Source organism: Leucoraja erinacea, chromosome 30 (genome assembly GCF_028641065.1).
Source record: "Leucoraja erinacea ecotype New England chromosome 30, Leri_hhj_1, whole genome shotgun sequence".
NCBI lineage: Eukaryota > Metazoa > Chordata > Chondrichthyes > Rajiformes > Rajidae > Leucoraja > Leucoraja erinaceus.
This window is the reverse complement of record NC_073406.1, coordinates 14,474,968-14,498,223: the sequence shown is the minus strand read 5'-3', so window position 1 is coordinate 14,498,223 and position 23,256 is coordinate 14,474,968. Positions and strand designations below refer to the sequence as shown.

The window sequence follows — 23,256 nt, the reverse complement described above, 5'->3', positions numbered from 1 at the left end:
CAGGGTGGAATAACGTCATCATTCCTGATCAAGTAAATGTGGGTGGTTTAGAACAGGGAGCAGTGTCTCTCATTAGTCCCAGGGGGAACTTGGGATTGATACCAGAAGCTTCATTCAACGCATTCCCAGTCTTACTTCAACATGGGGGTAAATTGTGAAACTGTCTCACCTTAAAAGTTGCATAGAATGCAAAGTGCTGGAGTAATTCAGCGGGTCAGGCAGCATCTCTGGAGGACGTATAGATGTGACGTTTCGACTTTAGACATACAGTGCGGAAATAGGTCCTTCGGCCCACAGAATCCAAGTTGAATAACGATCACCCCATAGCACTATCCTACACACTAGGGACAATTTACAATTTTACCGAAGCCAATTAACCTACAAACCTGTCCGTCTTTGGGGTGTGGGAGGAAACCGGAGCACCCAGAGGAAACCCACGTAGTCACAGGGAGAATGTACAAATTCTGTACAGACGGCACCCGTAGTGAGGATCAAACCCAAGTCTCTGGCGCTGTAGGGCAGCAACTCTACCGCTGTACCGTTGTGCCACAGTGTTGCTTAGAGACCTGAAATGTTACCTATCCATGTCGTCTAAAGATGCTGCCTGACCCGCTGAGTTACTCCAGCACTCTGTGTCCGATGAACGATTCCAAACATCTGCACTTCCTTGTGTCTAACTGTGAAAGTTCCTGGAGTGCTATACAACCCCATGGTGGGACTGAATGAACACTTGGAGTTGCCCGGCCAAGTTGAAGTCTATCATAGGTCATTGAATTGGCTTTAAAATCAATGTGATGCGTATACCATGAGGCAGAAGTTTCTTTAGTAGTCCTCAAGATTCCAAAAGTGTAGTATCTGTGCTAAATCTGTTTGCAGTTATGAGCTGAACATCTTGATGTAAAACATCAGAGTAAAGACTGTGGGCCAGTTTGCTACAGGATGAAACTTGGGCTGGAATACACTGATGCTGATAAGGGAATGTTTAGGACATACGGGATTGAAGGAAATTACAATTAAAACACAATGTACTTGTACTATAACACTAGGATAAGTCCTCAAACAAGATAACCAAGCCCAAAGTACTGTCTAAACTGATTATACAAACTTATGCTAAGGACAAAAATTAAATCCATATAATCAGCTACCTACATGTTAACAAGCACACAAAAAAACTGATTGTGTGGATGAATGAGGTGATTACTTAGAGCATGGATGCTGGTGTGACTACATTAGCTGAATATACAATACTTTTGAGCTGTGCATCCTGAATAATTTTACTGCATTGCCATCAGAACAACTTGATGAGCCATTGTGAATTACCTCCTTCGTGGTGCAAGACTCTGCCTGTCCTGATGCAACTAGTTCATAGCCTGAAACATCACCTATCCATGTTCTCCAGAGAAGCTGCCTGGCCCGCTGAGTTACACCAGCACTTTGTGTCTATGTTCTACATTGTGTTTTGTTTTCCCCTTTGTGCTACCGGATATACCTGACATGCCTTTCTTCAGACTGATTGGTCCAGACCCGAAATGGCACATATCCATGTTCTCCAGAGATGCTGGAAAACATGGCTAGGTGACATTTCGGGTCGGGACAGTCTGAAGATGTGTCCCAAAGTGAAACACCGCCTATCCATGTTCTCCGGAGAAGCTGCCTGACCCACTGAGTTACTCCAGCACTTTGTGTCTAAACTTATTAGTCATTCGTTCTTCTCTTTGCAATTCTCCTGGAAGTTGAGGAAAAGACATTCTGATTCTGCGGCTTTGCGAACATTCAACCCTTTAAGCTTGCGGCGTTTTCCCGTGGTAAATGGGGCGGATTTATACTGGCTTTCGCACTGATCTACACGTGTTGGATCTCAGCAATGCTTTGTGCAGGCACATTTGCCAACAAAGGCTGATCCAGCTGTTAGACTTTATTATTAAAGAGCAGCCAGTGGAGATTAAACGTGGGATTCATTCGGTTTGACAATGCCAGGCCGAGTTGTTTGTGCTCCTCGATTGAAGTTATCCAGCTGTGGCGGTTTTGCCTGACAACAGCAGGCTTGCACACAGCAAAGGTTGATCAGACCACCTCCTCAGTCTCCAGCACCACTGCAGACTCAGCCAAGTGCAGGCTACAAGTCAAGGGGTTAAAGGTCAAAGGAATAATTACTTGCCGAAGAAACGCAGGCCCCTTTTAAAAGTCCTGCATTCTGTTCTTATTTTTCAGTCAATTTATTCGTGTTATGTTAAACAGCAAAAAATGATGACAATTTTTTTGAGGTGGCGGGTTTAGAGTTGGTTGGAAGTTTATACAATTGGCGGTGAGGAAAAGACGATTGAGGCTAATCATGTCGACTGCATTCTAATACTTCATGCTGCATGTATAGTCAATACTCACTCCCTCACGTTCACCCCTGCTCTGTCCAGCCTGGCAGCTCCGTAATCTCCTGGGACAGGCAGAAACAACAGCGAGAGCCTAGGGCCGAACAGGGAAAAGCTCCTCTGGCACATTCCTCCCCGGAGCCAACAATCTAAAAGTGCTAAGCGGCACAAAATGCACAGGCATTGTCTTTGTTTAAAGAAAAAAGGCTCGTCCTCTCTCACACCCCACCCTCGCTCCTGCTCTACCTCCACTCAGCCTCGTCCCTCCCTCCCACTCCACCCTCATCCCCATCCTCTGCCCCTACCCCCGTCCTAACCCCCATCTCTGTCATTCACCACCCCCCCCCCTCACCCTGGCCTGTCCTTGGCCCATTCCATCCTCACCCTCCGCCATCCCACCCTACCCCGGTTTATCCTTCCCATCCCCTCTCCCCATCCTCTGTCATTCTTCCACCCGACCCCTGCCCTTCCCCCATGCTCCCCCATCTCCCCCCCCCCCCCCCCCACATACCCAGTCCTATTCCCCCCTTCCCCCCTGTTCTTCCCCCACCCCACTCCCATCCTTCCTCTCCCCCCCACCCCCCCAAAACCCAGCTCCAATCACACCCAGCCTTGGCCACCCCATCCCCCACCCCAGGAGCAGCATTGCATTCAGACTCTGCCCTTGGTGCTCCAGGGTAGGTACCTCCCTGGTATCTGTGTCTGTGGTCTCTCCCTCCATCCATCATTGGAGACCTACCCCAGCTCAGCTTGTTTTCCTGGTTTGTATCAACATCTTTTGCTGGTTCATTCATCATGCTGGCACTTTACCAGACCACCTGACTATTTCCACCCAGGGCTCCTTTCTCCGTAATCTTGTCAGTTTTGCTCCTCCACAATGCATTTTCCTATCTCTGTGTTGCAGGCCACAAGGGAATCTGTCTCTACCGCATCAATAGGCATTGCACTCCAGGTTCCAAACATGCGGCATTGAAAACTATAGGCACACATTAGCTTTTTTGGAATCTAACTCTCAGAGAAATACAAGGTTTGAGCCTCCATCTTCTCCAGCCATTAAGCATTCAAACAATGGTTACCTGTCCACTGGAAAGCTAATGGCACGTTGGCCTTCATTGCTAGAGGATTTGAGTTTAGGAGCAAGGAGGTCCTACTGTAGTTGTACAGGGCCCTGATGAGACCGCACCTGGAGTATTGTGTGCAATTTTGGTCTCCTAATTTGAGGAAGGACATTATTGCTATTGAGGGAGCGCAGCGTGGGTTCATCAGGTTAATTCCCAGGTTTACTGACATATGATGAAAGAATTGGTCAACTGGGCTTGCATTCACTGGTGTTTAGGAGGATGGGAGGGGATCTTATAGAAACATGAAAAATTCTGTAAGGATTGGACAGGCTAGATGCAGGAAAAATGTACCCGATGTTGGGGGAGTCCAGAACCAGGGATCACAGTTTAAGAATAAGAGGTAGGCCATTTAGGACTGAGGTGAGAAAACATTTTTTTCACCCAGAGAGTTGTGACTCCTTGGAATTCTCTGCCACAGAAGGCAGTGGAGGCCAATTCACAGAATGTTTTCGAGAGAGAGTTAGATTTAGCTCTTCGGGCTAAAGGAATCAAGGGATATGGGGAAAAGCAGGAACGGGGTACTGATTTTAGATGACCAGCTATGATCATATTGAATGGCGGTGTTGGCTCGAAGGGCCGAATGGCCTAGTCCTGCACCTATTGTCAATTGTCTATTGAATGTGTAACCAACAGCTGTGGGTAAAAGATGGCTGGCTAAGGATATACGGAGGAGAGATACGAGGAATTGCAGATAAAATGTGCAGAGAGGGACTGCAGATGCAAGTTTAAACAGAAGACAGAAGATGTGTCTCAACCTAAAACGTCACCTATTCCATGTCTCCAGAGATGCTGCATGACCCGCTGAGTCACTCCAGCACTTTGTGGGTTTTTTTTGTTGTGCAGAAGAGTGTGTACAGTTGGCCAGGAATTTGGGATTTTGAACTGATTTGAAATGGATCAGTCTGACCCGAAACGTCACCTATTCCTTTGCTCCACAGATGCTGCCTCACCTGCTGAGTTTCTCCAGCATTTTTGTCTACCTTAGATTTTTCCAGCATCTGCAGTTCTTTCTTAAACATGAAATGAGGTGGAGGTGGGGCATGTGCGTAATATTTCCACAAGGTCTTGCAACCAGGTTTATATTACATTGGTATCTCTGCCAGAGCTATTAACTGTACAATTTGAAAGACTGGTCAGACTTACTAATAACACAGTAGGTTAGAGTCTAAGATCTCCAGGCAACTCGCTGCCGTCTGTCCCAGGCCTCTTGTGCATAGTTGGCGGTACATTGCATGATGCCATTGCCCAAAGTGGGGCTAACTTGAGAGCAGTGCATGTTAATATTCGATTACCTTTTGTAACTTTGTCGGTGCCAGAAACGTGGCGACTCTTGTAAAATGCCAAGGTGAGGTCTGCTGTAAGAATTTGTTGGTTACAAAACAAAGCATTTCACTGTACCTAGGTACATATGACAATATATTATCATTGAGTAGAGTCCATGGTTGGGCAGATCGTCCAAGGCCAATGGAATGATGTTTCCAACTTTTATAAACCAGGTCAAACAGAAGATTCTATGTGCTCAATAACTTCACTGTTTAATAAATTCACTGTTTCAGCTCCATAGGCAGCATAAAATGCACATTTTAAGAATTCACCAGTTGAAATAGCTGGATACATCCTGTCAATCCACAATATATTTGTGGATTTATCTGTTGTTCTTTTAATTGCCGATGCCAATTTGTAAACTTTTCTTCGTTTAAATGGGTGTGGATTATAATAATCCTCCAATTTCTGGGCCACTGATGTAACGGGAACACAAAATGCTGGAGTAATTCAGCGGGACAGGTAGGATCTCTGGATAGAAGGAATGGGTGATGTTTCGGGTCGAAACCCTTCTTCAGACTGTTGTATTTTTAAAGTCTGAAGAAGGATCTCGACCCGAAATGTCACCAATTCTTTCTATCCAGAGATGCTGCCTGTCCTGCTGAGTTACTCCAACATTTTGTGTCTATCTTCGGTTTGAACCAGCATCTGCAGTTTCTTCCCACACATGTAAATGGAACTCTTGGCTTTTTGATTGGGCTCCAGATTAGTGAGCCTGAAGAATCACGTCTTGAATCTGGCAGTGCATGCATTTCAAGCCTTTGTATGATGTCCCCAACAGGGGAGGGGGAAAAGAGAGAATGACCTGGGAGTGAGTCATCCTTCATTGTGTCTGAACACTGTTGCAGGGCCAGTGTTACCCAATTAACCTGGAGATACCATGGGTTTTAAATATATGCGTACTCTTTATTGAAGACAAGCAACAATCACCTCATACAATGATGTCCTCGTACCACATGCACACAGCTCATTTACAGTCAGATACAGATTCGTGTGGTGAAGCTTCTTATTGTGCAGATGCTACTTGACTTCTGAAGAAGGGTCTCGACCCGAAACGTCACCCATTCCTTCTCTTCAGAGATGCTGCCTGTCCCGCTGAGTTACTCCAGCTTTTTGTGTCTATCTTTGTGCTACTTGACGTGCTTCAAGTGTTTCAAGCATACATTGTTCATGCTTTAGATTCTCAACATTCACTGCACTTTGCCTTCTACTCTGCTCCCTCCTGCATTTGAAGCACCGTCAAAGTCAGAAACATTCCTTCCATGTCTCATGCGTTTTACTTTCTCGGGAAGGGGTCTGATTTTTAGTCCGAGCTCCAGTTGTGGTTCTGAGGGTAACAGCAGCCAACAGATGGATCTGACAGCTCACTGCACCTGGTGCACTTGTACTTCAAAGGCCGTCGGAGAAGGCGTGCTGTAACTCTAAACTTTATTTGGACTGGAAAATCTCAGAGGAATAATTTTGAGTCTGCATGTCGAGAAATGTTGCGTGGATTTGCATTTTGCACGTTACGGCGTAGGTTCAGCTGCCTTTGAACATCCTGATCCTGACCCAGGTGGATACTCAGTGGCGGAGGATGCAAGGGTCACCCAACTGGATGAGCAGCCAGGGTCATAGATCATAGAGTATTGCTGCACGGAACCTGGCCTTCCAGCCCATCGAGTCTATGCTGACCATCAACCGCACAAATACATGAATCCTGTTTTATTCTCCCCTCATTCCCAACAATTCCCCCAAGATTCTCTCACCAGTACTCTTTAACCAATAACTTGAAAGTCCTGAGCTATTGATTTAGGGAAATGTGTTTAACTTCCCTTCCCGTCCCCAGCAATCGCTGGGGAACTTAAATTCAAGTAATCAAATTAAAGAAAACTGGAATTAAAAATAACAGAAAGCTGGTCTGAGTAACAACAGTCATGAAACGATCAAATTGTTGCTAAAATCTCAGCTGACTCATTATTGCCCTTCAGGGGAGGAAGCTGCCATGTTTGCCCAAATTGGATTATTGTATTTGCGTGGTTGTAAAAGAGCACAGATTCGATGGGCCGAAAGGCCTGTTTCCGCTCTGCAATATCCTATGATCTTCATGACCCACCAGTCTGAACTCCTGCATTCATGGGTAATTAGGGAGAGACCAAAGTGATGGCGTTGCCAATGACACCCATGTACTGAGAGTGAAGACAGCACATAGCCTGACATTAAATGGGCTTCACAAACTAGCAATACCTGAACTTAAAGAAGTGCATTTTTATAAACACTATTAAAGCTAATATATTAGGATGGGCCCCACCCTAGGAAGCCTTCCGGCAGATTGTGGATGTAATAGCAACAAAAATGACCTTAATTGAGCCATGGAATTCTCGGGCACTTGTTTATGGGTTTATACTCTCTCCTGAGTGTGAAGGCAAAATTAGGACACGGGCAGCCAAACGCATAAAGCATACATGAATGGAGGAGTCGTATTGCATTTGTCTGCACTTTTGAGGTGTGTTTTAGTAGAATTTTGCTCTGCAGCTGTTGCTATGAATGACATTGGAGTGGAGCATTGGAGGATGGTTTAACAAACTGGCTGGGCTTTTCTAAACAGAACACATTGATTTAGACTGGCCCGCCATTTTGTTGTGATGGCTAGTGCTTGTAAACAATATACCACAATTAAAGTCTGTGATGAAACTGCTGGCATGTTAGAATCTCAAACATACGATCACTCCATAGACTTTCAGGTTTGTAGGTTAATTGGCTTTGGTAAGCATTGTAAATTAGAGAGTGTAGTATGGTGCTAGTATATGGGGTCACTGGTGCGCGCAGACTCAGTGGGCCGAAGGGCCTGTTTCAGCACTGTATCTAAAAATGTGCAACATTCAAAGCTGGCCATTTGGCCCATCGTGTTCATGCTGGCTCTTTTCCTTAGACCTACAATTTTCCAATAGCTATGCAGGTGCTTCATTTTGAGGGTTATCCGAGTCCCTTTGAAAATAATGTCTGAATCACCTCCCACCTCCATTTCAGGGAGAGCTTTCCAACTCTCCAATAACATAAGGAAAATGTTACTTCGAGTCTCCCCTCTCTCTGTCACTGGCAATTTGAAAGCTGCAGCCTCTGGTTGTTGACCTGCTCCCCACAGGGAATCATTATCTGCTCTTTCATCTTGACGACCTTTTATTAAGTCACCTCTGAGCTTCCTCAGTTCTGCTTTGAGATGCCCTGTTGTAAATGTAACTGGGAATCCACTGCTCAACCCTTCAAGCCATCTCATTTAAGTTGTAAAACTAGCTGCAATTTGTGGGCTGCGTTCAATAGGCCAACTACCAGAAAGTAGAATAGCTGACACTATGGGGAACACATTGGGTCTGTAAATAACATGACATCCCGATGGAGAGAGCTGCCATTGCATCTGTCGCTCGAGTTATTTTCAGTGCACACGATGCATGATGGTGTCGGAGGCAGGGTGGGCCAATTCACTGGGTGTTTTCAAGAGAGAGTTAGAGCTAGCTCTTACGGCTAAAGGAATCAAGGGATATGGGGAAAAAACAGGAATGGGGTACTGATTTTGGATGATCAGCGGTGATCATATTGAATGGCGGTGCTGGCTCGAAGGAACGAATGGCCAACTCCTGCACCTATGTTTCTAAAATGGCTTTTCCCCCCCTTTTGTCTGCAGACTGTGAACGCTTCGAAGGTTTTGGATGAAGTCTTGACTCCAGTGGATGCGGAGCCGAACCTGAGTCACCAGAGATACCCAGAAGAATCTGATGATGAGGATTTTGGATGGTCTGCTGGTAGGTGGAGAGTAGTGAGTGGAAAGATGGACTGAAACGGCCATTACCACCAGAACGTCTTCTCCGTTCCCCACACATGCTGTATTGCAGCCATGAGATTAGTTTAGTTTAGTTTAGAGATACAATGCAGAAACCTGCCCTTCAGCCCACCAAGTCTGCGCTGACCAGCTAAACCTGCACGCTAACACTATCCCAAATTTGCAAATTACAATTTTTACCAAGCCAATTAGCCTACAAACCTCTACGTCTTTGGAGTGTGGGAGGAAACCGTAGCTCCCAGAGAAAACGTGCGGTCACAGGGAGAACATAGAAACTCTGTACAAACAGCACCCCTAGTCAGGATCGAACCCGGGTCTCTGGCGCTGCACGGCAGCAACTCTACCGCTGCACCACGGTGCAGCTTCACTGGCCTGAGACTGAATGGGGCTTGTCCGTCTGGGTTAATAGTCACTTCCACAGTTATGAGAGAACTCCTCCGCCATAAGTAATGTCACAGTTCGGATTTGTGTGTCACCTACGGGCCTGTACTCTCGGATGAGGGTACTGGGGAGGGAGTAAGCACCAGAGCTCAGGTTGGGCAGCACAGTGGCCTCCCATGTTGTAAGAAAATATAGTTACAGATTCTGCCATCCGCGGAGCGTGTCTAGGGTTGCCAACTTTCTCACTCATAAATAATGGACAAAAGGTCAAAATAATGGACAAATTCCCACGGCAATTCGTTGACCGACTCGGTCGTGGCTGGATGAATGATGAGTTGGCCCGAGTGCCAGACTGCACACGTCGTGTGCAAAGTCCGGCACCCCATCCAACTCATGAACCGGTCATCGGCGGTAGTGTCGGTGGTAAGCGGAGTCCGAAGGTCGGACAGCTGCCGACCGACGGAGCCACGGGCAAGGCACTGCTGCACTCCATGGGCTGCACTACGTCGGGACGGGAGAGGTGGGGCCGGACGTGGCGCTCCAACCCGACGGTCCCCTCGACCCAAGTAGTAGCAGTCAAATACGGGACAAGGGCGGTCCTGTATGGGACAAGCCAATTTAGCCCAATATACAGGATGTCCCGGCTAATACAGGTAAAGGATTGGCCTTTTACATCTCACCTTGAATCTAGTCCCAGCCACTCTTTAAAGCTGCCCCCTTTCCCTCTGCAAAATGTGTTGAGCAGCAACTTGTAAGCACAATAATGTGCTTAATCCTCCTTTAAACTGTGTGGATGACGTGTGCAATTTGGAAAGGCATTCGAAAAATAATTGACAATGACAATTAGTGCACAAAGTGACCCGAATTTATCTGAGGAGCTCCGTGCACCCAAAGTGATAGTCAGAGACCTCAAAAGCCTGTTCCTTTCCCCTGCTTTGTACAATCATCTCTCGTTAAAAGACATTTGGACAGGTACATAGATAGCAAAAGTTTAGACGCATATGGCCAAACACGGGCATGTGGGAATAGTGTTGATGGGGCATCTTGGTCAGCATGGGCAAGTTGGACAGAAGTGTCTGATCCCGTGCTGTACGACTCAAACCCTATCCCTCAGTTGTCCATTTCTCATTTAGTGTAGTTTAGAGATAAAGAGCGGAAACAGGCCCGTCGACCCAGCGATCCCCGCACATTAACACTATCTTACACACGCTAGGGATAATTTACATTTATACCAAGCCAATTAACCTACAAACCTGCATGTCTTTGGAGTGTGGGAAGAAACTGGAGATCCCGGAAAACCCACATGGTCACAGGGAGAACGTGCAAATTCCATACAGGCTGCACCTGTAGTCGGGATCGAACCCAGCTCACTGGAACTGTAAGGCAGCAACTCTACCGCTGCCTCCATCCACCTATAACCCTCTGTCTGGCTTTACATTTAATTTGCCCATTCCTTATCTGACATCCTCTTTTCTTCTTTTCAGCTCCAGCTTTTGCCACTTTCTCCCCCCATTTGCAGATCAAGTTCTCCCCCCCCCCCTCTCCTATATTCACCTATCACTTGCAAGGCTTTGCCCCACTCCTGTCTCTCTCTCTTCAAGCTTTCTCTTCCCGTCTTCAATCAGTCACCCCAAACATCATCTTGTCCATTGCCTCCACACCCGTTGCCTGACCCACTGAGTTCCTCCACTGCTTTGCTTGTGCAGGACGACAGATAGCACAATGGGCTAAGAGTTCGGCTGGCGACCGGAGGGTAGCCGGTTCAAATCCCGCTTGGAGTGCATACTGTCGTTGTGTCCTTGGGCAAGACACTTCACCCACCTTTGCCTGTAATGGAATGTTACGGCGGCAGGCGCGGGCACACCGCGACGCCCTGTGTCTCCCTTTCAAGGGAGATGCTAAAAATGCATTTCGTTGTCTCTGTACTGTACACTGACAATGACAATAAATTGAATCATTTCATTTCATTTTTATTTCTTCCATTCAAGATTCCAGCATCTGCAATTTCTTGCGTCTGCAGGAATTAATATCTTTGTTTTACTATTCCTTTGTACAGAGGGAAGCACTGATATTGAAGAGGGCAGCACACCAGGCATACCCGGTGAAATTCCAACTGCTAACAAAACAGGTAAGACATTTGTTGGATTGCCTTGAAGCCCTCAATCATATTTTCTGTAAAATTGAAGCTGTCAGAACGGAAAAAACATCTTGTGTTTGTATCGCATTACTGTGAACAAAGTGTCGCTTTATAATGAGTCTTGTGCTGCTTTATGATGCACAGTTCCATCGTGTAGTCTTAGCAGATGGGTCAGTTGCATCTGCTGTCTGAGATAGCGTGATTAGAATCAGCTTTGGTGATGTCTTCAGTCCAAAGCCTGTATCTCAATCAAAATCCGCATCCATCATAATTATATTCCTTAGAGTAGGAATGCAGAATGACTTTTTTTCTCACGTCAAGGGTTCAGATGATGGCTATGAATTGAATTTCCGTTTTGTGCTTCATGTCATCACGCTGAGATTAGTGCCACGTATTACATTAGGTGCGTACCCCCCATTCCACTGCGTACATAATAAGCATGTGTTGCATGTAATTGCTGCTTTGTGTGTCCATGTGAAAACATCTTCAGACTTGGCCTGAAGCTATTTAAATCGCATTCCTGCTAGGATAAAAAGTCCCGTGGAGACGAGGATTGAGTTGCGTTTCCAGCACCAGGTTGTTAACTCCAGCATGACACCATGGATCCCTGAGCACCCTTGACCTCCGGGAGCTAAATTTGAGGCATCCCACCACCTTGGGGTTCAGAGGGAGAGATAGATCGGCCATGAATTGATGGCCGAATGGCCTAATTCTACTCCTGTTCCTTATGACCTTGTGAACTAACCTTTTCCCTTCTGCCATTGCTTTATATTTCTGATTCCTTCCACCGTTAGAAATAATCAGTGTTACACTACACGCAACGATTTGAGTGTACGATTCCACTGTGTTGCAGAGAGAGTGCAGCATTGTTTGTGATGCCATCTTTTGGCTGTGGAAATTAGCCATGGTCTTGTCTTTCTGTAAAAGCAAAGATGAAATGGGTTAAAACATCGGCCTATGTGGGAACATCCTTGCCTGAGGTCATCTGTTGCCGACCCCGATTTGTCCTGAGTTCTTCTCTCGCTTCAGGTCCCCCCCCCACCTACCCTCCCCACCACCACCACTACAATGTTGGAAGTAGGGATGTCTGCAGTCCCGACCTGAAACGTCCCCAGCCCATGTTCTACAGAGATACTGTCTTGAGCCGCTGAATTACTCTAACATTTTTTGAGTGTCTATGAACTGGGTTCGACACAAAATGCTGGGTGACGTTTTGGTTTGAGACCTTCTTCAGACTATGAAATGGGTTGGTTCTTTCCTGCTTTTATCAGCCAGCACCCACTTGTCCCCACTCGATTCACTAAAACTAATGAATAGACCACTTGTTGTCAGTGATCGAGCTGTGGATAAGGTGGCAACTATTTAGGTTTGATAATATTTTAGCTGCATTGCAGTAAAGGCATGCTCGGAATTTGAATGGACTCAGTCATTCCATTATTTCCTGCTGGAGATGAGGCAATGTGCAGAATCATGTGAGGACTACATTATTTTATTTCTGCTCACAGTGGGAGCTCCACATCCCAGCTAATGACAAATGGCCATTCAGCCCATCTCTCCCAATGTAACATTCCAGTGTTTTTCCCTCTGCTGCTTTGATAACGAAACCTTGATCCACCTTGAATCTAGTTTCTGGAGTTCCTCCTCCAAGCAATCTTTGGAATTCCATTGTTCTGGTCGTTTTACTGAACAGCCCCATTACACAGCTTCCCTTCCTCTGAAAGCAGCCTCATTTAAAATCAGGCAGCCCTTTTGATTGAACCCGAGGGAGGAAAGCACGTTGTTCATGAGAAAGAGAAGAGCCAGCAGGGGAAGAAATGTTGTGTGACGGCAGGCTTCGTTGAGCATCACATACCGTCCCTCTCCCTCTCTCTATTAAATATCAAGTGAGGAGCTGTGAGCCTTTGGTGTACACAGGTATCAGTGATACAAGTGGTGGCTCGGATTACAACCACAGTAAAAATTCCATGTGTGCAGTAATTCAGGAAGAATGCAATGTGCTCAGTTTCATTAAGTTGGGGTTTGGAAGCTGATTGAAATGCTTTTCCTTCATTATGGGGATGTATTTCACCCCGAGCCTTGCGGTTAATGTGGTCATCATATAATCGCTTTCACTCCCAATGCTGGCCGTGTTTGCTCCTCAGGAGGACCACCTCTTGTAGTGTTGGTCAATTATTTATTGAGGCATTTAGTTACCTTTTGATGTTGGGTTTTTTTACAAAAACCTTTAGTTTTAATTTCCATTGGTGCATTAAAATCGAAAAGAGTTTAACATTCAGGGATGGAAAGAATATGGGAGGCAGAGGAGATAAGTTTAACCTAGCATAATGTATGGGGCAGACATTGTGGGCTGAAGGGCCTGTTTCTTAGCTGTGCTGCTCTATGTTATATGATAACAAGAAGTTAATTAGCTGGATAATCAGTGAGGTCATCTGAGCTTCACTGTGAGCTGTGCAGGAGGGGTCTTGGAGTTCAACAAGAACGCCAAGAGCTGGGTTTGAATGTCACCATGTTGAAGGTCTGGCAGATAAACATCACTTGGATGAAGGACTGATGTTGACTGTTGCTATGGTGAAGAGTTGATGTTGATTGTTGCCACAATGAAGCTCTGGGGTTGAACGTTGCTACGGTGAAAGCCTGGGGTTGAGTGTCGTTAGGGCGACGGGCTGGGATGGAGTGTTACTATGGTGAAGGGTTGGCAGATAAACTTTGCTTGGGTGAAGAGTTGGAGTTGAGTGTTGCTAGGGTGAAGGGTTAGAGTGAAGTGTCGCTATGGTGAAGGGTTAGAGTTGAGTTTTGCTAGGGTGAAGGGTTAGAGTTGAGTTTTGCTAGGGTAGGGTGAAGGGTTATAGTTGAGTTTTGCTAGGGTGAAGGGTTATAGTTGAGTTTTGTTAGGGTGAAGGGTTGGAGTTGAGTGTCGCTATGTTGAGGGGCTGGGGTAGAGTATGTCTACGGTGAGGGAAAGGGAGTTGAGCATCACGGAGGAACAGGGAGGAGAGTTGAGAGTCGCCATGACAAAGGATTGTGAATTGCTAGTCAGTTGGAGGAAATTGAGCTGGAGACGCCATTAGAAAAACGCGACCACGAAGAAGAAAGGCCTCATTAAATAGTTCACACGAGGGGATTGGGAGATTGACACAACAATATAAATGAGCCATGGGCCTAGGTACCAATCTGCAGTAGAGAGCTGGAGGCACTGGATATGAGGTTAGCTGTTGGAAGTAGACCACTATCTAGCAGACAGGAGCAGGAAACGTTGAATGACGGCTCTGAAATGGCATCTTGCTATACCAGAGGGTTGTCAAGGCTGCAGCGTTGCTGTCTCAGTTTAATTTTAAAAGTTTTTCATGATAAACATTGTGCTGCCTGTGCCTGTTATCCAAGTTTAGACTTGGCAAAATTTGCAGTTATTTCTAACTCAGATGATGTATTTGAACAGCTGGTCAGAGCTACACTGAAATGGTGGATTTGCACAGTGATGTACAAGATTTGTCCACAAATATCCCTACATTATTTGGAGGCAGTAACAATAATACCTAAACTTTACTTTCAATCTTTTCTGGCCAGTATGCTGGGATTATAGCATAAAGTTCACAGGTTAACAGCTGTTGAACTGGAACTCTATTCCACAATGCTGTCCGCAGCCTTCCCAAAATAGAGAATACTTTTAATGTATGAAGATAGACTGCGATTAGCAGACCAGGTCATTTTGTTTGGGGTTTAATGTGCTCAGGAATACCCAAAGTCAAAGGGATTGATGAGTGTACCTGAACACGAATCCTCAAGTGGTCCTCAAGCGTCTTCATCAGAACTTGCAGTTCAGATGGGGGAAATCTACTATTTTCTGGATCTAGCTGTTCTATTGACAGTAACATGTTCATAGTCCCTGGGCGATTCTGTGTTTCAAAATAATAGTGGCAAGACCCCATTTTGTGAAATGTTTTCATCCCGGCTAGGGTATTGAATTTCATTATCGCTTGATGCTGAACCACTGCTGATGAATGTGCGGGTATTTAGCACCAGTCCTTTCACTGTCTAGCCTACTGTTAAAATTACAAGATGTTGTTCCTATTTCAGTTTGAACTGATTCTAGTTCACTGAATTTCACTGCATTTGGCTTGTTCACTGAATTTCCCACATTTGCTGGCCGCCTTTGGCTCCTGGCCTGACAACAATTTTTTGGGTATAAAAAAAAAGACCTGCTGAGTTACTCCAGCACTTTGTGTTATTTTGTGTAAACCGGCATCTGCAGTTCCTTGTTTTCTACGTTATTGGGTATAAGAATATAACATTATTCAGGTATTGGACAGGCTAGATGCAGGAAAAATGTTCCCAATGTTGGGGGCTGTTGGGGGTGTCCAGAACCAGGGGATCACAGTTCAAGAATAAGGGGTGGGCCATTTAAGACTGAGATGAGGAAAATCTTTTTCACCCAGAGAGTTGTGAATCTGTGGAATTCTCTGCCGCAGAAGGCAGTGGAGGCCAATTCACTGGATGTATTCAAGAGAGAGTTAGATATAGCTCTTGGGTCTAACAGAATCAAGGGATATGGGGAGAGAGCAAGAACGGGGTGCTAATTTTGGATGATCAGCCGTGATCATATTGAATGGCGTGCTGGCTCAAAGGGCCAAATGGCCTACTCCTGCACCTGTTATCTATGTTTCTATGTTCTAAGCTTGAAATCAGATTCCTCCTACTTTATGCTTCCCCTCCTCTTTCCCAGCACATCGATTCTCCTCGTTCTTCAACTTCGATCTCTTGTGCAGTCTCCACTGTGGCGTCCTCTGCAGCTGGCTTTGTTTAGTTTAGTTTAGAGATACAGCACGGAAACAGGCCCTTCGGCCTACCAAATCCACAATGACCATTGACCACTTGTTCACGCTAGCTCCATGTTATCCCACTTTCTCATCATCTCTGCCTACCCGGGCCAATTTAGAGAGGCCAATTAACCGGCTAGCTGTCTTTATAAAACTCTATACTCTGTCTTCAGACATCCGCCCTCCCCAAAAGCCCTGCAAATATTTTCCTTTCCACTGTTTATTTAAGTCCCTATTGAACACTACAGTTGGGTTTGCCTACACTGCCACCTCCAACAGTATAGGCCAGACCCAAAACCGCCCCCTGCATTAGAAAAATATTTGTAATTTTTATTGGGGTTTTGTTACATGAGCAGTGCCTGGAACTGGCTGCCAGGGGTGGCGGTGGTGGAAACAGATACGAAGGTGGCATTTGAGTGGCTTTTACGTGGGTACATGAACAAGCAGGGAATCGAGGGAGATGGATCACATGTAGGCAGACGGAATTAGTTTAATTTGGCATCATGTTTGGCAGGTACATTGTGGGCCGAAGGCCTCTTCCTCTGCTACACTGTTCTATGTACATCATTTTTGGTTCTTTTGCCATTTTTCGACCTTTTCAGGCCTCCAACTCTTGGTGGTTCCATCAATGGAAATAGTTTATTTGTTTATACCTAACAATTATTTGCTTTGGCTCAATGACAATTTTTATCTGAATATAAGTCTGTGAGGATATTGGGACATGTTCTTCTGATTTCTTAGTACTACCTTAAGTAGTCTCTTGGGATAATTAAAGAACACTGAATAAATTCAGTAAACAGAATAGCCAACTTTAGGCTTTTCCAGGAGGTTTGATGGTTGAAGGAGATCAGCGCTGTATAACTTGTCATGTTCTGTCTTATAGTTCATATACCAATATGTGAGCTACTCTGTAGGTCTGAAATGTAATGCAATCCACTGAAAGAAAACTGGGGCAGCAGGTTGGTACAGAGGTAGAGTTGCTGCCTTACAGCACTAGAGACCTGGCTTCTATCCTGACCACAGGCGCTGTCTGTGTGTGTGGAGTCTATATGTTCTCCCCATGACCACGTGGGTTTTCTCCGGGTGCTTTGGTTACCTTCCTCACTCCAAAGTCCTCGAGGTTTGTAGGTTAATTGGCTTTGGCAAAGACTGGAAATGGTCCCTAGTATGTAGGAAAGTGCTGCATACGGGGATCGCTGGTCGACGCAGACTCGGTGGGCCACTGTGTCACCACATTGTCAACTCTGCTTCTCTCTCTGTGCAGAAGATGCTGCAATGTTTCATGCATTTTCTGTTTTGTCCTGTCCATTCCTTGTCTGAGCCATTGTCTATTGAGATATAAATGAAATGTAGGATGGATAATTAAATTAATCTCTTAACACTGAGTTTAACAGTTCTTAAATGTATTTACTTTCTAAGTTACAATAAGTTTATGATTGAAAAGTTCTGATTATTTATGGGCCTGTCCCACTTGGGCGTCATTTGCGCATCATTTACGTGACATCATTTACGTGTCATGATGCACTACGCAGGCAGTGACGCGCAGACGCACGCGGCGCCCGAGGATTTTGGGATGTAGGAAGTCTTCGCACGCCATCTGCGTGACGCGCAAATGACGCCCAAGTGGGACAGGCCCTTTAGCTTTGAGGCTAGACAGAGGAGTAGTTAATTTGAAGATTGGTAATAAATCAGTCATTCAAGGTTAAGCCTGTTTGGGCAATTTTATTTTCAGACTTTGGCTTGTTTTCTCTGTTACTTGCTCCTCCCAATCTTCTGCCTGGACAATCAGGACAGAACTAAGCTAATGGCAGTGTAGGGAAAGGGTTTGTAATGCATTTGGCCTTTCTGTACAAGTCCGGCTGACTCATAGGCAATCTTGTGCGGCAGAATTATAGAAGGCAGTTTTCCATGGTAGAATTGCTTCCAGCACTCTTTTATTATTGATATTGGTTTATTACTGTCACATGTACCGAGATACGGTGATAATTTTGTTTTGCAGTTATCCAGGCTCGTCATACTATATATAAGTATGTCAGGCAGTGTTAAAGAGAAAATAAACAGAGTGCAGAATATTGTATTACAACTTCAGAGAAAGTGCAGATTTTAAAAAGTGCAAAGGTTGCAACAAAGTAGTTTGGAAGATTGGGAAATTCATCACCAGCGCATGACGGGTCTGTTCAAGAATCTGATAACAGAGTGGAAGAATTGGTGCCATCAAATCTGCGGGATCTGTACAAGATCATTTGGATCGAGCATTTGAGAGGAGGAATATTCAACTCAGAATTATTGGATTTTGGATGAAGCCAGGAAATTATCCATGTCTTTAGTTCACTTATGTTAATTTCCTTTAAGGTGTTCTGATGTAATGATTCACAATGCACTTCACTAGAAACTTAAACCTTGGGACTGCATTGTTTTAACCTAAGCTAATCTCTGAATCAATGTGTATCTGGAACAGTCAGTTTTTGCATGCCCACCAGTTCCCTGCAGTTTGTTAGAAGGACTCCTGCAGTGGGCAATCTTTCCTCTGCAGGGACTACACCAGCTGGCTATGTAGTCCTTTAGGTCATCCGGAGATTGCAAAAGGTACCATATGAAAGCAAGCTTGTTCCTGTGATGACTTAACAGTGTGGGTAGGGTGGAAGGGTATTGGGTAGGGAAAGCTTTAGATTCCATTGTTAATTGTGTGGAAAGAAACTGCAGAGATGCATAAAATGCAGGAGTAACTCAGTGGGTACGGCAGCATCTCTGGAGATAAAGGATGGGTGATGTTTCCATAAATGCTGCCTGACCCGCTGAATTCCTCCAGCACTTTGCGTCTTATCTTCCGTTGTTAATTGATTGACAGCAAATTGTATGTTGGAGGAAGCAGGCTGATTTTACTGATTCTCCCACATTATGTCTGCAGTGTGTCTTTAGCATGTGAAAGGTAAAAATAATGACTCAATGCCATTAGTCTATGCTTTCACTACAGTATCTCCAGCATGTACAATGGTTTAACCTGTAGCATTATACAACAGAGACTGCAGCTATCTTCACAACAGGCATTGCATCTCAGCTTTGTCAAGTTGCTTATGGATGCATGAGCAAGTCTAGCACGTTCAACCTCCGATCCCCTCTAGCCTGAGCCCTCTAGTTTTAGCCACCTCTGCCATGGGAAAAAGTTTCCTACTGTCTACCCTCTGTTCACCCCTCATAACTTTGTACACGTCAATCAGGATCCCCCTCCGTCTCCTCCCCATCAGGTAAAGCAAACCTAACCTATCCAGTCTCCATTCACAGCTGAAATGCACCACCTCAGGCAGCATCCTGGTGAATCTCCTCTGCACTCTTTCCAGTCTGTATCTGTGAGTGTGATCAAATGTTCTTAAATCCAGATACCCATCGCCTTTTGAATGTAATTTCTTCGTCCCATTGGCATCCTCCTCCCTGCAGGCATCCTTCACCAAGTTAGAAGTGGTCCATGTTAAGATCTACAGGCAATGGATTGAGCAGCAAGACCTGCCTGTAGCACTTGGTGGGGATCTTGAATTATGTTTCAGAGAGTGCGAATGATTCCTTCCACAACACTTGACTTTATATATCTGGAATTGTGATAGCACAATATGAGCTCTTGATCGCAATCTTTATTGAATGAATATTTTGGCGCCTGAGATGGTCTTAGTGGTATCTTTCAAATAAATCTGAAGTAAACATAAACGTTTTTTCAAAAAAGGTCTTCTTGAAGGTTTAAATTTATGATTTGCAAGGCATAAACTCCCTTTCGTTAAACAATTGCTCATTTGACGTGTTTGCAGTATAGACCAAGGATAAATACAACATTGTTAATGGGGCCGCATAACTTGACACCCACTGTGTTGCATGCAGTTTCTCAGACTGTACTGGGCTCAAGGCCCATTCCCCTTACATCACCAGAATCATAAAATGCCCCCAAAAGTTATTTCATTGTTTTCAAAGTATTTTTGGATATGGCCAAACTGTAAATGGAAACCTTTCATTGTTGAGAATTAATTGATAAGGATGACGTTGTAAGGAATGCTGAGATTGGCCTGCTGGCCTCAGAGCCCCGTGTCCTGTTTGTGAGAAGGTGGTACCTGATGCACTCCCCACATGCAGATGACTTCATGCATGGTTACCATGGTGCTGCTTGGAAAAAAATAGATTTTGGCTCCCAGTCATGAATCTGCTTCCAGTCCATTGTGGTGATCTCCCCTGCCGAGGCTTCATCCTTCCTACTTCTCAGTGGCTTTTCCTGCCAGATGTAACAAGGTCAGCGTACTGTGCAATTGTGCATCTTCCCATCGGCGCTGGTTTAGTACAGCGTAGATAGGAAGGTTGGGAGTTCGAGTCCTGCTCAAGTAGCATTTCAACACGTTTTCTAGGTAATTCCAGCACAGTCCTGTGGGGATAATGAGGGGATAAATCATTGGTGGGGAAGCTGATTCTTGGATGAGATTTAAACGTAGTCCCTGATTACGCACCATGCGAAAAGATTGCTTGCAACATTCTCATAACCTGGCAAGTGTAGGAAGGAACTGCAGATGCTGGTTTACATCAAAGATAGTCACAAAATGCTGGAGCAACGCAGTGGGACAGGCAGTATTTCTGGAGAAAAGGAATTGGTGACGTTTCGGGGCAAGCCCCTACTTCAGAAGAAGGGTTCTGTCCCGAAGCATCACCCATTCCTTCTGTCCAGAGATGCTGTCTGCCCCGCTGTGTTACTCCAGCATTTTGTGTCATAAGCTAGCCTGCCACTCTCATACATTGGTTGTGTTATGTCCCATCCAACTACAGTGCTGGGTCTCACTCAGACTTATCTCCCCGTCGGCCATCTTGAGACCCAAACGTGCTACCCATCTTAGCGTTGTATCTATCACCTCTGAAGCCACAGAACTGGAGTGTAGGCATGTCACCATCCCTCCTACTGGGCAGTCTCTACCCGAGCAGCTTGGGTGCCGTGCAGGTACAGTTTGTATTGCTCCTGTACACTGTCCATGCAGGATAATTACAGGGCAGAGTAGAGCAGGTAAACTTTGGGATGTTTCTGCAGCATCTCAAATGAATCATTCTGCAGGCAATATCCTCGTCCTTTGATGTGATTCATCTGCGCTGAGTGAAACCGGATATTATCAGTTGCCTTTTAAATCTGGAGTATGTTGAGCTAACACACACGTGATGTCTTTGAAGTGAACTCTGACAGCTGTGTTGCTGATAACTACTTGAGTTAATTGTCGATGTGTTACTAACACTATTTAATTTTATTCATGTTGTTGTATAATACAGTTTAACATTTTATAGTTGAAAACATTGTCCCAGGCTGTAATTTTGTTCGGAAATAATTGTTTTCCAGAAGCGCACAAAGCAAATGAATATTTACATTGCGATGAAGCTTGATAGCACTGATGAATGCTCTGATCTCACGCTATCCCTGCCATGTGCTCCTTCCCTGCTTTCTCCCCATTCATGCTCTTCCTCAAGTAAAATCCTGAATTTTAGGATTTTGGTACAACAAAAAAGAGGAGTGCTGATTTTTCTCCAGGTTTTGATGAGGGCTCACTCCTCAAGTTAGCATATAGTCTTTAGTTTGATTTATTGTCACGTGTACAGATTTATAGTACAGTGTTAGGCTTCTTTGTTGTGTGATCCCCAGTCAGCTGCAAGACTGTACATGATTACAATCAGGCTGCCCACAGTGCACAAATACAGGATAAAGGGGATAACGTTTAGTGCAAAATGCAAGTCTGATTTAAAAAATATCCCGAGGGTCCCCAATGAGGTAGAGGGTAAGTCAGGATCGCTCTCTAGATGGTGATGGGATGTTTCAGTTGCCTGATAACAGCTGGAAGGAAACTGTCCCTGAATCTGGGGGCATGGGTTTTCATACTTCTGTACCTCTTGCCTGATGAGAAAGGGGAGAAGAGGGAATGTCCAGGGTGAGACTTGTCCTTGATTATGCTGGTGGCCTTGCCGAGGCAGCATGAAGTGCAGATGGAGTCAATGGAAGTGAGGTTAGTTTATGTGATGGTCTGGCCTGCAACCAGATACACCAGCGACAAACTTCGTCGATTTGATGCACTGCATCAGTATTTAACAAAAGTGGAGCTGTCACACTCAAGAACTCTGATGTTCGTCTCTCTCCTACATCCTCTAGCATTCCTTCACTTTGGCATCTGTGGCTTTATTGTGGTTTCATAGATCATAAATTATGATATATGGCTTCATAGATCATGTTCAAATTCCACATCATTCCTAAGCCTCATGATAATAGCCATATAAACAGCAACAAGCAGGAACTATCCAGTAATCAGCAATAAAATGTAAAATGGGCAAAAGTACATGTTGCCTCAATGATTGGTAACAGAACTTCCAGTAACTGGCAGTGTATCTTGTAGTGATGGTGGCCCTTTAGGTGTTGTCAGACTTTGGCACCAGTCACATCAACTCTGACACTGGGTCTGACAACAGCATGGAGTCGCAACATAACGAAGGAGAAATAATTGCCCACACTCTAAGTTTTGGCGGCTCATAAGATACAAGATACAATTTATTTATCATTTATAAATAACGAGGAAGGCATGTAGTCGTAGTGAAGGTTCAATATTTGAGTTCGTAAGAAGCCAATGAACTTGGCAAACTGTGGAGGAAAAAATCAATAAAAATCTTGATAAATGTTTGCAGACTAATTCAGTTTCAGTTTATCAGCAATTTGATATCTTACCTTTGAAACTGTTTCTTGACCCTGGGACTACAGTGTATAAAGCTGAGGTCTCTGTTGCTGTGATTAAAACTGTCTAAAGCAAACCCGACCTCACCCATGGGTTCATTGTCGCTTAGAGACTAACTTAAATTGATCCTTTAACCCACATCATAGCAGAGATTCACAAACAAGCAGAATGTACTTTGAATCTGACTTTATTTCATTTTTTTTTATATGGGCCTGAATTTTTTGCTTGGATAGGATTCTCACTGGTAGAAGTTAACATTTTGGAATTATAACACTTTGACGTTTCCAAGTTAGAGGCTTAGATATCAAGGTAAAGGTTGATGATCAGAAGCTGATGTGGCAGACTACACATCTGTAACCTCACCTGATCTTTTATTGGCTTCTATAAACTGTCCCGAGTCTGTTGGGAGTGGATGCGAATGTGGATAACATTGAACTGACGATCGATGGTCAGTGTGGACCCAGTGGGCCGAAGGGCCTGTTTCTTTCAATGCTGCCTCTTTCAATTCAGTTCAACCTGACTGATGCACAGGGAGTTTAGTGCCCAGGCTGTCTGTGGCAGTTAACGCCACA

At 44.9% G+C, this 23,256-nt stretch overlaps 1 protein-coding gene across 7 annotated transcripts in view; it reads left to right on the top strand.

Annotated features, from left to right (window-relative positions):
• Window positions 1-23,256, top strand: part of hspg2 (heparan sulfate proteoglycan 2) — a 350,599-nt gene that overhangs the window by 82,552 nt on the left and 244,791 nt on the right. For all 7 annotated transcript variants that reach the window (XR_008725893.1, XM_055659492.1, XM_055659493.1 and 4 more), the window contains exons 2-3: window positions 8,472-8,589; window positions 11,065-11,136. Coding sequence is in view for 6 of the 7 variants with exons in the window: in XM_055659492.1 (XP_055515467.1) it covers window positions 8,472-8,589; window positions 11,065-11,136 (190 nt within the window). In the remaining variant the exon portion in view is untranslated. The remainder of the gene's footprint in view (window positions 1-8,471; window positions 8,590-11,064; window positions 11,137-23,256) is intronic.